This window comes from Brachyistius frenatus, unplaced genomic scaffold (assembly GCF_029030835.1).
Source record: "Brachyistius frenatus isolate BFR_SWC_R1_liver_20210118 unplaced genomic scaffold, ASM2903083v1 Contig_197, whole genome shotgun sequence".
In the NCBI taxonomy this organism is placed as follows: Eukaryota; Metazoa; Chordata; class Actinopteri; family Embiotocidae; genus Brachyistius; species Brachyistius frenatus.
Window position 1 is genome coordinate 322,085 of NW_027210796.1, and position 12,498 is coordinate 334,582.

General features: G+C 38.5%; 1 protein-coding gene across 1 annotated transcript in view; it reads left to right on the plus strand.

Annotated features, from left to right (window-relative positions):
• cadps2 (Ca++-dependent secretion activator 2) overlaps window positions 1-12,498 on the plus strand; it is a 233,305-nt gene that overhangs the window by 138,496 nt on the left and 82,311 nt on the right. The window contains exon 14 of the mRNA XM_069718728.1: window positions 6,064-6,165. Within this exon, the coding sequence (XP_069574829.1) occupies window positions 6,064-6,165 (102 nt within the window). The remainder of the gene's footprint in view (window positions 1-6,063; window positions 6,166-12,498) is intronic.

The following is a 12,498-nucleotide window of genomic DNA, read 5'->3' on the forward strand; positions in this document are numbered from 1 at the left end:
GACAGTTCTGTTGTGAAGTCAGGTTTCCGCTTTATGTGGGCTGGCTTAGTGTCCTCAGGCTGCTGGTCGGATTCACTGCTCTCTCCTCTCCAGCTCATCCAAATAATGGCCACATCTGGCTCCAAAATAGCAAGATGGCGACGGCCAAATTCCGAACCTCGAAGCTTCAGAACTGCAGTTCACAAACCAATAGCCGGCATCGTGGTCGGTTGCCACTTCACAGTGAACTGCGCTTTGTGCACCTGGCAGCACAGTCGTTCATGTATTCAGTTAGGCAATATTTTCAAAAACTATCAATGCTCTGTTCTACAATTCTTTTATGCTATTGGATTTTTATCTTTGATTTCTCTAAATGCTTGTGATAATTTAATCACTTAGCAAAGTTTATGTGGTTCATGTGAAAAAGATAAATATATTCGGGCTCAATATCGGGGAAAAGTAGCCACACTTTTCTGAATCCTGCAATTCCCAAACACATGCCGGTTTATGATTAAGTGGAACTGTATAACATGTGGTATGAAGTAAAATTAAATGAGAGGCATCATTATACAGTCACATTTAATTTCTACAACCTGGCTTTAATTCAACTTCTTACCACACTGCATGCATTGCCAATTCCCCCTGTTTCCAAAATGTTCATATATGCATGGGTTAGAGTTTCCTTTTAGCTGCACACATTCTCCCATTAAATTAGTTTTTATGAATGTTGACTTGTACGTGTGGAGTGGCAAATGCATCCTTCAGGCTCTGTTTTGTGTGTACACAAATATTATAAAGGACGCCCTAGGTCCTTAACCCTATACCTTAACCTAAATCCCAGCCCTGAACTTAACATTCCCATAACCAATCACCGGCAGAGCATCCTTCTCGCCGAATCACTCCAGCAACAGCCCATTAAAGAGAGATTTTTTTTTTTGTGCTTTTATATTCATGTACTGTTTCTAAAGTTGTCATAGAAATGCTGCAGAATTGCAGACTACAAAAATGATATCCATCCCTCCAGGATGTCAGATTTTTTTTTTTTTGGGTGATTGTTGTAATTAAGACCACTTGGTTTTGAGGTGGATTTTCTCAAAGATTGCGATGTAATTTGCAGTTTTAAGTGAGTTTTTTGCGGTAAAATTGTGGAAATTATCAAAAAATTATTATGCAAGAAAAGATTGCGATTAAAAATAAATAAAGAAAGAATTTAACAACTACCCGATCAAGACTCATTTAATAATTTCCTTTAAATGACATCACATACATATTTTAATTATAATCATGTTATATTTGTTTCATTGAACTTAAAGAACCCTGCTGAAATTTACACAAAATCAATAAAAGTGACGTAGCTTTACAAAACAGTAAATCTGTGATTGAAACATAGAATACAAAGGCTAAATCTCCTGTAAAAACAAGAGCTCTAGATGCTGTTTAATAAATATGAATTCAACATATACTATATTCACAAAAACAAAGTACAGTCTCTTACAACTTGAAGTATGTATAAAACAAAACATACAGTATGTCGCTATGCCCATCACTTCTGTTTTTTCCGCTTGTTACGTTTTTCCGATTAGCAAGCATGGAGTTGGTTTTGCTGATGAGATGAGAGGGAGCTTTTTAACTTTTTTAGTAAAGATTTGTTTGAAAAGACTTTCAGAGCTTCTGTTGACAGTTTCTACAGAAAAATTGCGGGAATTTTTCAAAATTGCATGTGCGGCTGCAGTGTTGCATAATATTTTGTTTTCAAGGTGAAAATGTTCTGTGGACAAAACTCTTAAATCTTTGACTCTTAATTTGATTACAAATTAAGACTCCTCTTTATGCTGCATAGACAGAGTGATGAGAATAAGACCTAAAAAAAAAAAGTATTTTCATGATCAGCAGCTGCAGTCAATTTCAGTACTAAAACTGTAAATAAACAATACTGGACATAAAAAGGCTGTAAAGATGTCACTTTAAAAACTAGGATATATTTAATTATTTTCTGACATTTTATAGACCAAGAGCTTAGAATAATTACCATCAGTTGCAATTCAAATAATTTTTTTTAAAAGAAAAGGTTTAGGTGCAACATTTTAATGCATTACAGTGAAATTTGAATGAATAGTAAGAATGTTTTTGCAGCAAAATAGATCTCTAATAAATTAAAAGCAAAATGTTTTTATGTTTTCTCAAAAAATAGTAACTATTCAGTTCTACCATTTTCCCAATAAGCTTGCTTTGTTTACAATTACAAATTAAAATGTTTTTTGTTTTTTTTTCCATCTCTGTGGGCTGCAAAGTGATCATCTGACAAAGATGAAAACCTCAAGATTTCAGGACAGGTTGCTTTAACTGTGAGGGCCTCGTGCCTAAGGCCATCCCTTCATCCATTCATTCATTGCCCTAACCCTCCATTGAGCACCTTGTTCTGATCACAATGCTCACATCTTCATTTGTGCAGCAAGACACTTGGCTCCTCCTAAATGAAAGCAAACTTTTCTTGTTTTTACATGAGTGAGCACAAGCACCCCTCCCAACTACTGTGCTTTCTGTTCCCTCAGGATTAGTGCTTGTTAAAAAGGGGTTTTGGAGTGTGTGTGTGTGTGTGTGTGTGTGTGTGTGTGTGTGTGTGTGTGTGTGTGTGTGTGTGTGTGTGTGTGTGTGTGTGTGTGTGTGTGTGTGTGTGTGTACACGTGTGCGTGCGCGTGCGTTCATTGTTAATGAATTGACAGATTTAGCACACAACAGTGTTTATAAGTTGTGCTAACAAGTGCTGTTGTGCACAGAATGCTGCCTCATTTCAGAATAAATTGAGTTGAGCGGTGCTTGTGTTCTCACGCTACACGACGACTTCCTGTTGTCATCCACCACCATTTATACAACCTCCTCCTTCCACAAGCTGGGAATCATACTTAATTTGACATCATAAAATATATAAAACAAATGTAATTTTAGAACTGAACTTTTATGTAATCTATTTTTTTATATTTTAATCAATGGAATTTATTTTATTATTTTATTTATTGCAACATTTTTTTATTTAAATTTTGATATATAAATAAATAGTAAGTACATTTGTGTTATATTATTTAATATAACACAAATGTTATACCTAAAACACCTAAAATTTAAGCCTCCCATTTTTCTTCAGCCTCTTTAAAACATAGTTATACCTTGATTTGAGTCCACCTGTGTTACATTTAATTAATTACACATTGGAAAAGCCCACCACTTCATATATAGTGTCAATGCTGACGATGCATATCAAAGCAAGAACCAAGCAATGACGTCAAAGGAACTCCCTATAGAGCTCACCGCCCACCCAAACTGAGAAATTTGTGGGAAAAGGGCCTTTGGTAAAAGAGGTAGCCATGAACCAGAGTCAGTCTAGCTGAGCTCTGGAGATCACGCGTGGAGACGAGAGAAACTTCCAGAAGGACAACCGTCACTGTAACACCTCACTGTTCTGATGATTCATGGCCAGATGGAAGCCTCTTCTCGTAGAAAGACACGTGAAAGCTTGGAGTTTCAAAAACAGCACCTAAGGGACCCTTAGACTGCGAGAAACAAGATTCTATGGTCTGATGAAATCTTTGGCCTCAATTCTAAGTGTTATGTCAGGAGTGAAAAAAAACACTGCACTGCTCAAAGCTGAATGCTCGAAGCTGAATGGAGCAAATTACAGAGATATCCATAATGAAAAATCTGTTCCAGAGTGCTTCGGACCTCAGACTGGCCCATGTGTTCACCTCACAGAACAATGAACCTGAGCACACAGCCAAAACAATCCAGGAGTGCTTTGATGCAACTGTCCTTGAAAGGCTAAGCCAGAGCCTTTTAAACTTGAAGCCAATCAAACATCTCTGGAGAGACCTGAAAAAGGCTGTCCCTCTAACCTGATGGCTTTGGAGGATCTGCAGAGGAACATGGCAAAAAAAAAAAAATCCCCATTTCCAGTTGTGCAAAGCTTGTCGCACCATACCCAATAAGACTTGAGGCTCCAACTGTTGACAAATGTGCTTCCAACTATTGACTAAAAGGTGTGAATACTTGTGTTTGCTATTTGTCCAGAACTGTTGTGTACAATAGAGCTTTCTGTTCAATAAAGAACTGAAAAGAATGTATTATTTCTCTATTTATAGTTTATGGGAAGTTAATCAGTAATGGTTCAGTTTGCATGACTCACAATTCTTTCTCCCTGACTCCCTGCTGATTTATCGTTATGTTATAATGTTCAGCTTTGTAGAGTTAGGAACACGTTGTAAGGAGCTCGGTGGAGCTGTTGGTACTCGAGTCGCGGCGGTCAGGGGCTGAACCAGCGAAGGCTTTTATAAGAACAACTCATTAACAGACAATCTCCTCGCTTCTTCCCTCCGGCAACCGCGAGTGCCGTTTGGAGAGGGTGCTTTTCTCTTTCAGCAGCACAGAGAAAGCCCAGAAAGTCAAGGCTGGTCGCTCTGGGTACTGATTGCATTTTTCCCCTTTTTACCAGAGTGCCTATTCAGAAGAAGGCAAAAAGGGAATGAAGGCTTTAAAAACAGTAATGAAGCGTTCAACTAACAGTTTTTTTCTTTGTTGACTCCCCTGCGGATGAGTTGTGAGGAGGGAGACGAGCCTGAGCAGCTCTCTGTTTGATTGGTTGACTTTGAGGTCATAATGGAGAGTTTGGCTGCTTCATCAGTTTGTTTGGTAAAAACAAGCCAGTCAGACTTGTCGTTTTTGAGAGAGACAAAAAAGCAGCCTAAGCTATTTTCGATGGCTTTACATTTAGTTTTTTTTGTTGTTGTTCTTTGATGCTTTTATAGCTTCATCTTTCATTTTTTTTATGTTTCATACCTTCTAGCTGGTACAGAGTCCTGACTTATAGAAACTCCTTGGTATTTGAAGTGAAAAGGTCTTGATAAAGAGGGTTTATGTGCTAAAATGTCAACAGCATAGCAAAGATCCAGTCTCCAAATATATCCGATTCTCAAATAGTGGAAAAGTTTTTTTTTTTTTTTTCCCCAATCTTTCTTTCAAGTAAAGAAAGATTTGAAACACACTTAAAAAAAAAAAAAAAAAAAGTGGTTGAAGGGAAGTAATTGCAGCTGTGTTTTTTGAACTTCCTGTGTGGCATCAGTCAGTTGGCAGTTGAAAAGTGAGCCTGTTGTGTTAGGTCCACCTACCGCCTTGGGTGGAACAATCGCTCATGGGTGATGGCTGACACTGAACCGTGCACGCTTGTAACCCGGGAATGTCGCCATCGGCACTCAGGTCATTCAGTTTTTATAATAATACTATAATACTGAAAATGAAGGGCTTCTATCAGTGGGCCACAGGCTCCATCACCATTATCCGGTGATCGATAATAACGTAACAGACATTTATTCAAATAAATATATTCACGTTTACAAAATATTGTTGAATCACAAGCAGCGTTTCCATCCACCAGCAGTGTTTTTTTCACCAGAGTTGACAAAGCCAACGTAATAGCTTTGCTCTTCAACTCACTTGTGGGCCCAACTGATTGCATCAATGCTGTGTGACACAACTAAAATTACTATAAACAATAACAGCCTTCCATCAGCTCTCACAGTCCCGTCTTGTTCTTGCAGCATTTAATGTGAAACACCTGTGAATTGTTGGCTTTACTGTCAGTAGCTTCCCAAAAAAACATGCAAAGTAGAAACAATACAAATTATGACAGTGAAAGCTTTTTTGTGTGTGTTAAATGAAGAATGTTACAGCAAAACATTAACAGTGGAAAAAACTGCAGGATTTTTTTTTTTTTACTATTTAACAGACCTCAGAGATGAACTTCAGAGATGAACTGAGATGAACTGACTGGTTATTTGTTCTGGCTTTTTCATGTTAAGACAAAGTTAGTAATTAATGAAAAACATTACGAACTTTGTCAATTGTCAATAAAAAGCATTTATATAAAAAAAAACTGCTTTAATCTGAGATGTAATGGAATGACAACACCACCTTTTTCTCAGTTGGTCATCCTGGAAAACCAAGCTGCTTTCTACCTTTAAAGTATAATCTGTAGCCACCATGTGAAGATGAAAGTCAACTAATAGTGTCTTGTGTCTGACTTCTCTGTCTTGCCAGGCCTGATGGGATGGGGACGGTGACTGTGGTGGAAAAAGAGCACTTTGAAGCCATCAGAAGTCGCCTCGTTGCTCTGCTGGAGAACCACATCACACATTTTAGGTATCCATTTTTTTTTTTTTTAATTAAAAAGAAAAAAAAGAAATCTTCTGAAAAGGTGACAGCTTTTAGTAATTTTGGAACTGTAATTTTTTTTTTTTTTTTAAATTAGCAGGCCCTCTGAAAATGTCCCTGGAACAACAGAAAGTAAACTTTCTCACTTAGGTAGATCCATGCAGAAGGCTTATCCAGATATCTGGCTTCGCTTCCAATCTGATAGAAATGTTTAATTCTGAGGCATTTAATAACCTCCTTTCTCCTTTCTTAATGTTTTCTTCAATGTGTATAGGTGTGTCAAATCATATTTATTTCATGGTTTCGGTAAAATAGAAATTCCTCAAAAAAAATATCAGCATTTACCACTTTTGTCAAACACTTCTGATGTAAAAGTGAAATGATTAGAAGAAAATCAGCCACAACCGAACCACCGGTATGTTCTCTTAACGACATCATAATGAAATGAAGCAGTTCGGGTATTTTTAGCCCCATCACTGGCACACAACAGGTGCAAGACATGCATCAACGTTGGCTGATGAGACCTCCCTGTGTGTGTGCGATGCCATTGAGCACCGTCGACGCTGTGTGAACACATTGTGAGCATGGTGTGAAAGCAACAGCCCCAAGACCTTGAGTAACACTCGTCTGAATGGACCTGTGCCATTAACTGTCCTGAAACTCGGCTCTTTAAACCCCTCCACTCCTGAGAGGGCCCCTCCATCTGGCCCCAGAGCAGGGAGGAGGGGCCGGGTGAGGGGAAGGGGGAGTTGATCAGCAGGAGTCATTACTAACTCACCTCAACAAGAGGCTAATGCTGGTAAACAATGGCAGGAACAATGCTGGGATTATGCTAATGTCCCCCAGACAAGAACAGGATTTCCACAGTTTGGTTTAGATTAAAGTTGAGCTCAGCCGCTAAAAGATCCATTTAAGGCTACACATTTTAACAACAGCTGTTCTTCTTTACTTCATTTAATGATAATCATCCCCAAGAAGGAGATTATCTAAAGATTACCTAATCACATTTTTTTTTTTCAATTAATCCTTTGTCTTTACTCTTACTCACCAAAAATTTGGCCAGGACAAGTTGATTTCTGTTACACGTACATACCCACATGGGACCCTAACCAAAACGTAACTTAACCGTGTGCAGATGTTTGGGCAACTAATGGTAAACTATGTATTTAGCTGATTTTGTTTTGTTTGTTTTTTTAAAAGAAGTAAAAATGTAATTGTCAATATAAATAGCCTTTCTCCAAATGTCACTAGTAAAGTTTCATCCTTAACTTGTTAGGTCTTAATTTAATTGGTAGGACGTATAATGCCGTTCAAGAATTGTTAGCAATTATTATTAATTATCAGTTGATAACCAATCCAGAGACTCTTCGAACCTTGTGACAGCTCCGAAGCAACTGGCTAAGGATCTGAAAGTGAAGCTTACTGATGACTACAAAGTAGGTGAAAGCAATACAAATAAATAAATAGGCTTAAAATGTTCTACATTTCAAAATGTTACCAAGAAGTGGCAGCTCAGGGGAATTGTGGAAGTCAAGACAAGATTCGAAGGACAGAGAAAGCTTTGAGATAAAACTGCAGCTCTGCCGGGCATGAAGGCCAAGCAAAGCTCTGATAGGACTGCTGTGGAGAGGCAGGAAAGTACAGCTGAGACCTCTTCTGCTGCCTCACCTGACGTACAAATGACAACATCTGGATACGGTAGCATTGTTTTGGAAATAGCTGTCAAAAGTAGATAAATATGAGACACATACCATTGCATGGATAGAGGGAAGATTGAATTCCACTTAATATCTGCAAATTCTGGATAGAAAATGTAATGCAACAGGTCAAGAAAGGAAAAAGTGCTCACAGGCTGGCTTCCACTACAGGACAATGGTCAAATCAAAAGAAGACTTCAAAATCCACCGTGGATCATATCACGAGACAAGCCTCAGCTATCGGAGTGGTCCTCACACTCACCTAATTTTAACATCTTTGGAAATCTGCAGGAAAGGGCTGATTTTGTAGGGTGTATTTAACATTTAAAGAAATCATTATTAATGGCTGTTTTATGCAGACGTTCTATTCATTATTATTTTTTCTTTTTTTTTATAAACAATGGAATTTGTTCCAGACTATTGAATGTAGGTAGACAATGTGATTGTAAAAACACCAGCAATAAAGGACTTGATAAGAGCCTCCTCTCTGCTAGCCTCAGATTTAGAAGCTGTGTCTGGCTGCTAATATTACAGTCAGACCATATAATATTATTTTGAAGAATATCAGCTTTTGCCCTCACACAGAAGATTTAGTCCTGTAGGCTGGGCTGAACATATTCTGAAGATCTTCTGTTTGACATTCTGTCAAATCAGAATTTGGGTTCTAAGCTGTGTTGTCTAAAGGCTGAAGATGAAAATGATCATTGCAGCGTCTTATTGGTGATGTTTGGTGTAATAAATGTTTGTGATATATTTTGTTATTGTTTGGATAAAAGGTGGCTGTTGCATTTTGTTATGTATGTTAGAGAGACGATCGGGTTGGATGAATGGGTCAACAAGGAGTCTGACTGTGACACTGCAGTCTGCTGTTTACATTTTGTCTACTGCCGACAGTCAGCATTAATAAATACATTTCAAAACTGATCACTTAGTATTGGTGTTTGCCAACTCACTGCTGGTTGCCTAGCAGTGCTGCACAAATGCTGAAAATGGAAAGAAAGAAACTGGAGACTGACAGAACTACCGAATTCCATATTCTCTCCTTTTCTTATTTCCATACATTACATTTCAATGAATTTTCAATATCAACAAACTTTAGTGTTATGAATGTGAGTAATATACATATTTTTGAAAACAATAGATTTTCCGTCTCATTCTCTCTTTTAACTTTTTTGGGGGGTTGAATGACACAAGAAAATATTAGTAGCATTTACTTCAAGGCCTGGCCGCTTGTTAGGGAGGTCAACTATGAAGGTGGGCCATTGCTGTAAAGCATTGATGCATTCCAACCCTTTCTCCTTATTGTTTTTATATGCTTCTAAAAAAAAATACAGACCACAGGTCTTGTTCTAATGAATGTACTGTATATGCAAAGCCTTCACTGACAATTTATTTTCTTTATTATCAGCTCATTATAGTGCCCCCATGAGTTGAAGGCACTGCAGCTTACAAACAAGAACAAACAGAATTAAGGCACTGAGATAAAAAAAATTAAAAAAAGCTTGGCAAAAGAAACAACGTACTTTAGCGAATTTCGTTTGACAAAATATGCCCATAACACTGCAGTCTTAATAGTGAATAATCTGAATCACGCATGCAGAATTTTTTAACAAACAAAAAACTTACTTTTGACTTCTCTTCCAACACCACTGGAAACAACAAGTGTGTACAATTAGAATGTAAGCACAGTTTCTGATACTCAATACTGTACAGCTAAAATACCATATATATATATATATATATATATATGTACATACACATATGTACATATATATATATGTATACATATGTACATATATATATGTATATATGTACATGTATATATATATATATATATATGTACATGTACAGTGGGTACGGAAAGTATTCAGACCCCTTTAAATTGTTCACTCTTTGTTTCATTGCAGCCATTTGCTAAAATCAAAAAAGTTCATTTTATTTCTCATTAATGTACACTCAGCACCCCATCTTGACAGAAAAAAACAGAAATGTAGAAATTTGTGCAAATTTATTAAAAAAGAAAAACTGAAATATCACATGGTCATAAGTATTCAGACCCTTTGCTCAGTATTGAGTAGAAGCACCCTTTTGAGCGAGTACAGCCATGAGTCTTCTTGGGAATGATGCAACAAGCTTTTCACACCTGGATTTGGGGATCCTCTGCCATTCTTCCTTGCAGATCCTCTCCAGTTCTGTCAGGTTGGATGGTGAACGTTGGTGGACAGCCATTTTCAGGTCTCTCCAGAGATGCTCAATTGGGTTTAGGTCAGGGCTCTGGCTGGGCCAGTCAAGAATGGTCACAGAGTTGTTCCGAAGCCACTCCTTTGTTATTTTAGCTGTGTGCTTAGGGTCATTGTCTTGTTGGAAGGTGAACCTTCGGCCCAGTCTGAGGTCCAGAGCACTCTGGAAGAGGTTTTCTTCCAGGATATCTCTGTACTTGGCCGCATTCATCTTTCCTTCAATTGCAACCAGTCGTCCTGTCCCTGCAGCTGAAAAACACCCCCATAGCATGATGCTGCCACCACCATGTTTCACTGTTGGGATTGTATTGGGCAGGTGATGAGCAGTGCCTGGTTTTCTCCACACATACCGCTTAGAATTAACACCAGAAAGTTCAATATTGGTCTCATCAGACCAGCGAATCGTATTTCTCATAGTCTGGGAGTCCTTCTTGTGTTTTTTGGCAAACTCTATGCGGGCTTTCATATGTCTTGCACTGAGGAGAGGCTTCCGTCGGGCCACTCTGCCATAAAGCCCCGACTGGTGGAGGGCTGCAGTGATAGTTGACTTTGTGGAACTTTCTCCCATCTCCCTACTGCATCTCTGGAGCTCAGCCACAGTGATCTTTGGGTTCTTCTTTACCTCTCTCACCAAGGCTCTTCTCCCACGATTGCTCAGTTTGGCTGGACGGCCAGGTCTAGGAAGAGTTCTGGTCGTCCCAAACTTCTTCCATTTAAGGATTATGGAGGCCACTGTGCTCTTAGGAACCTTGAGTGCTGCAGAAATTATTTTGTAACCTTGGCCAGATCTGTGCCTTGCCACAATTCTGTCTCTGAGCTCCTTGGACAGTTCCTTCAACCTCATGATTCTCATTTGCTCTGACATGCACTGTGAGCTGTAAGGTCTTATATAGACAGGTGTGTGCCTTTCCTAATCAAGTCCAATCAGTTTAATTAAACACAGCTGGACTCCAATGAAGGAGTAGAACCATCTCAAGGAGGACCAGAAGAAATGGACAGCATGTGAGTTAAATATGAGTCACAGCAAAGGGTCTGAATACTTATGACCATGTGATATTTCAGTTTTTCTTTTTTAATAAATTTGCACAAATTTCTACATTTCTGTTTTTTTCTGTCAAGATGGGGTGCTGAGTGTACATTAATGAGAAATAAAATGAACTTTTTTGATTTTAGCAAATGGCTGCAATGAAACAAAGAGTGAAAAATTTAAAGGAGTCTGAATACTTTCCGTACCCACTGTATATGTACATATATATATATAGACATATATCAGTAACAATGTGGAACAATAAGAATAAACCATTCGTGCTCTTTATATTTTTGTGCAGTTGGTGATGTTTTTACTCGGTGAGTGGCAATGATTTATATTTTCACCTTAATCAAAAGCAAATTAATTATTTAATTATGAATTATTTACATATTTTTGATTTAATCGTATTGATTTTCATATATATATTACATTTTGATGTACAGTGCATCCGGAAAGTATTCACAGCGCTTCACTTTTTCCACATTTTGTTATATGACAGCCTTATTCCAAAATGGATTAAATTCATTTTTTCCCTCAAAATTCTACACACAATACCCCATAATGACGTGAAATAATTTTTTTTTTGAACTTTTTGCAAATCTATTAAAAATCAAAAACTAAAAAAATCACATGTACATAAGTATTCACAGCCTTTGTCATTACACTCAAAATTGAGCTCAGGTGCATCCTGTTTCCACTGATCATCCTTGAGATGTTTCTACAACTTGATTGGAGTCCACCTGTGGTAAATTCAGTTGATTGGACATGATTTAGAAAGACACACACCGTCTATATAAGGTCCCACAGTTGACAGTGCATGTCAGAGCACAAACCAAGCCATGAAGTCCAAAGAATTGTCTGTAGACCTCCGAGACAGGATTGTATAGAGGCACAGATCTGGGGAAGGGTACAGAAAGATTTCTGCACCATTGAAGGTCCCAATGAGCACAGTGGCCTCCATCATCCGTAAATGGAAGAAGTTTGGAACCACCAGGACTCTTCCTAGAGTTGGCCGCCCGGCCAAACTGAGCGATCGGGGGAGAAGGGCCTTAGTCAGGGAGGTGACCAAGAACCTGATGGTCACTCTGACAGAGCTCCAGCATTGCTCTGTGAAGAGAGGAGAACCTGCCAGAAGGACAACCATCTCTGCAGCACTCCACCAAGCAGGCCTGTATGGTAAAGTGGCCAGACGGAAGCCACTCCTCAGTTAAAGGCTCATGACAGCCCACCTGGAGTTTACCAAAAGGCACCTGAAGGACTGTCAGACCATGAGAAACTAAATTATCTGGTCTGATGAAACAAAGATTGAACTCTTTGGCCTGAATGCCAAGCGTCATGTTTGGAGGAAACCAGG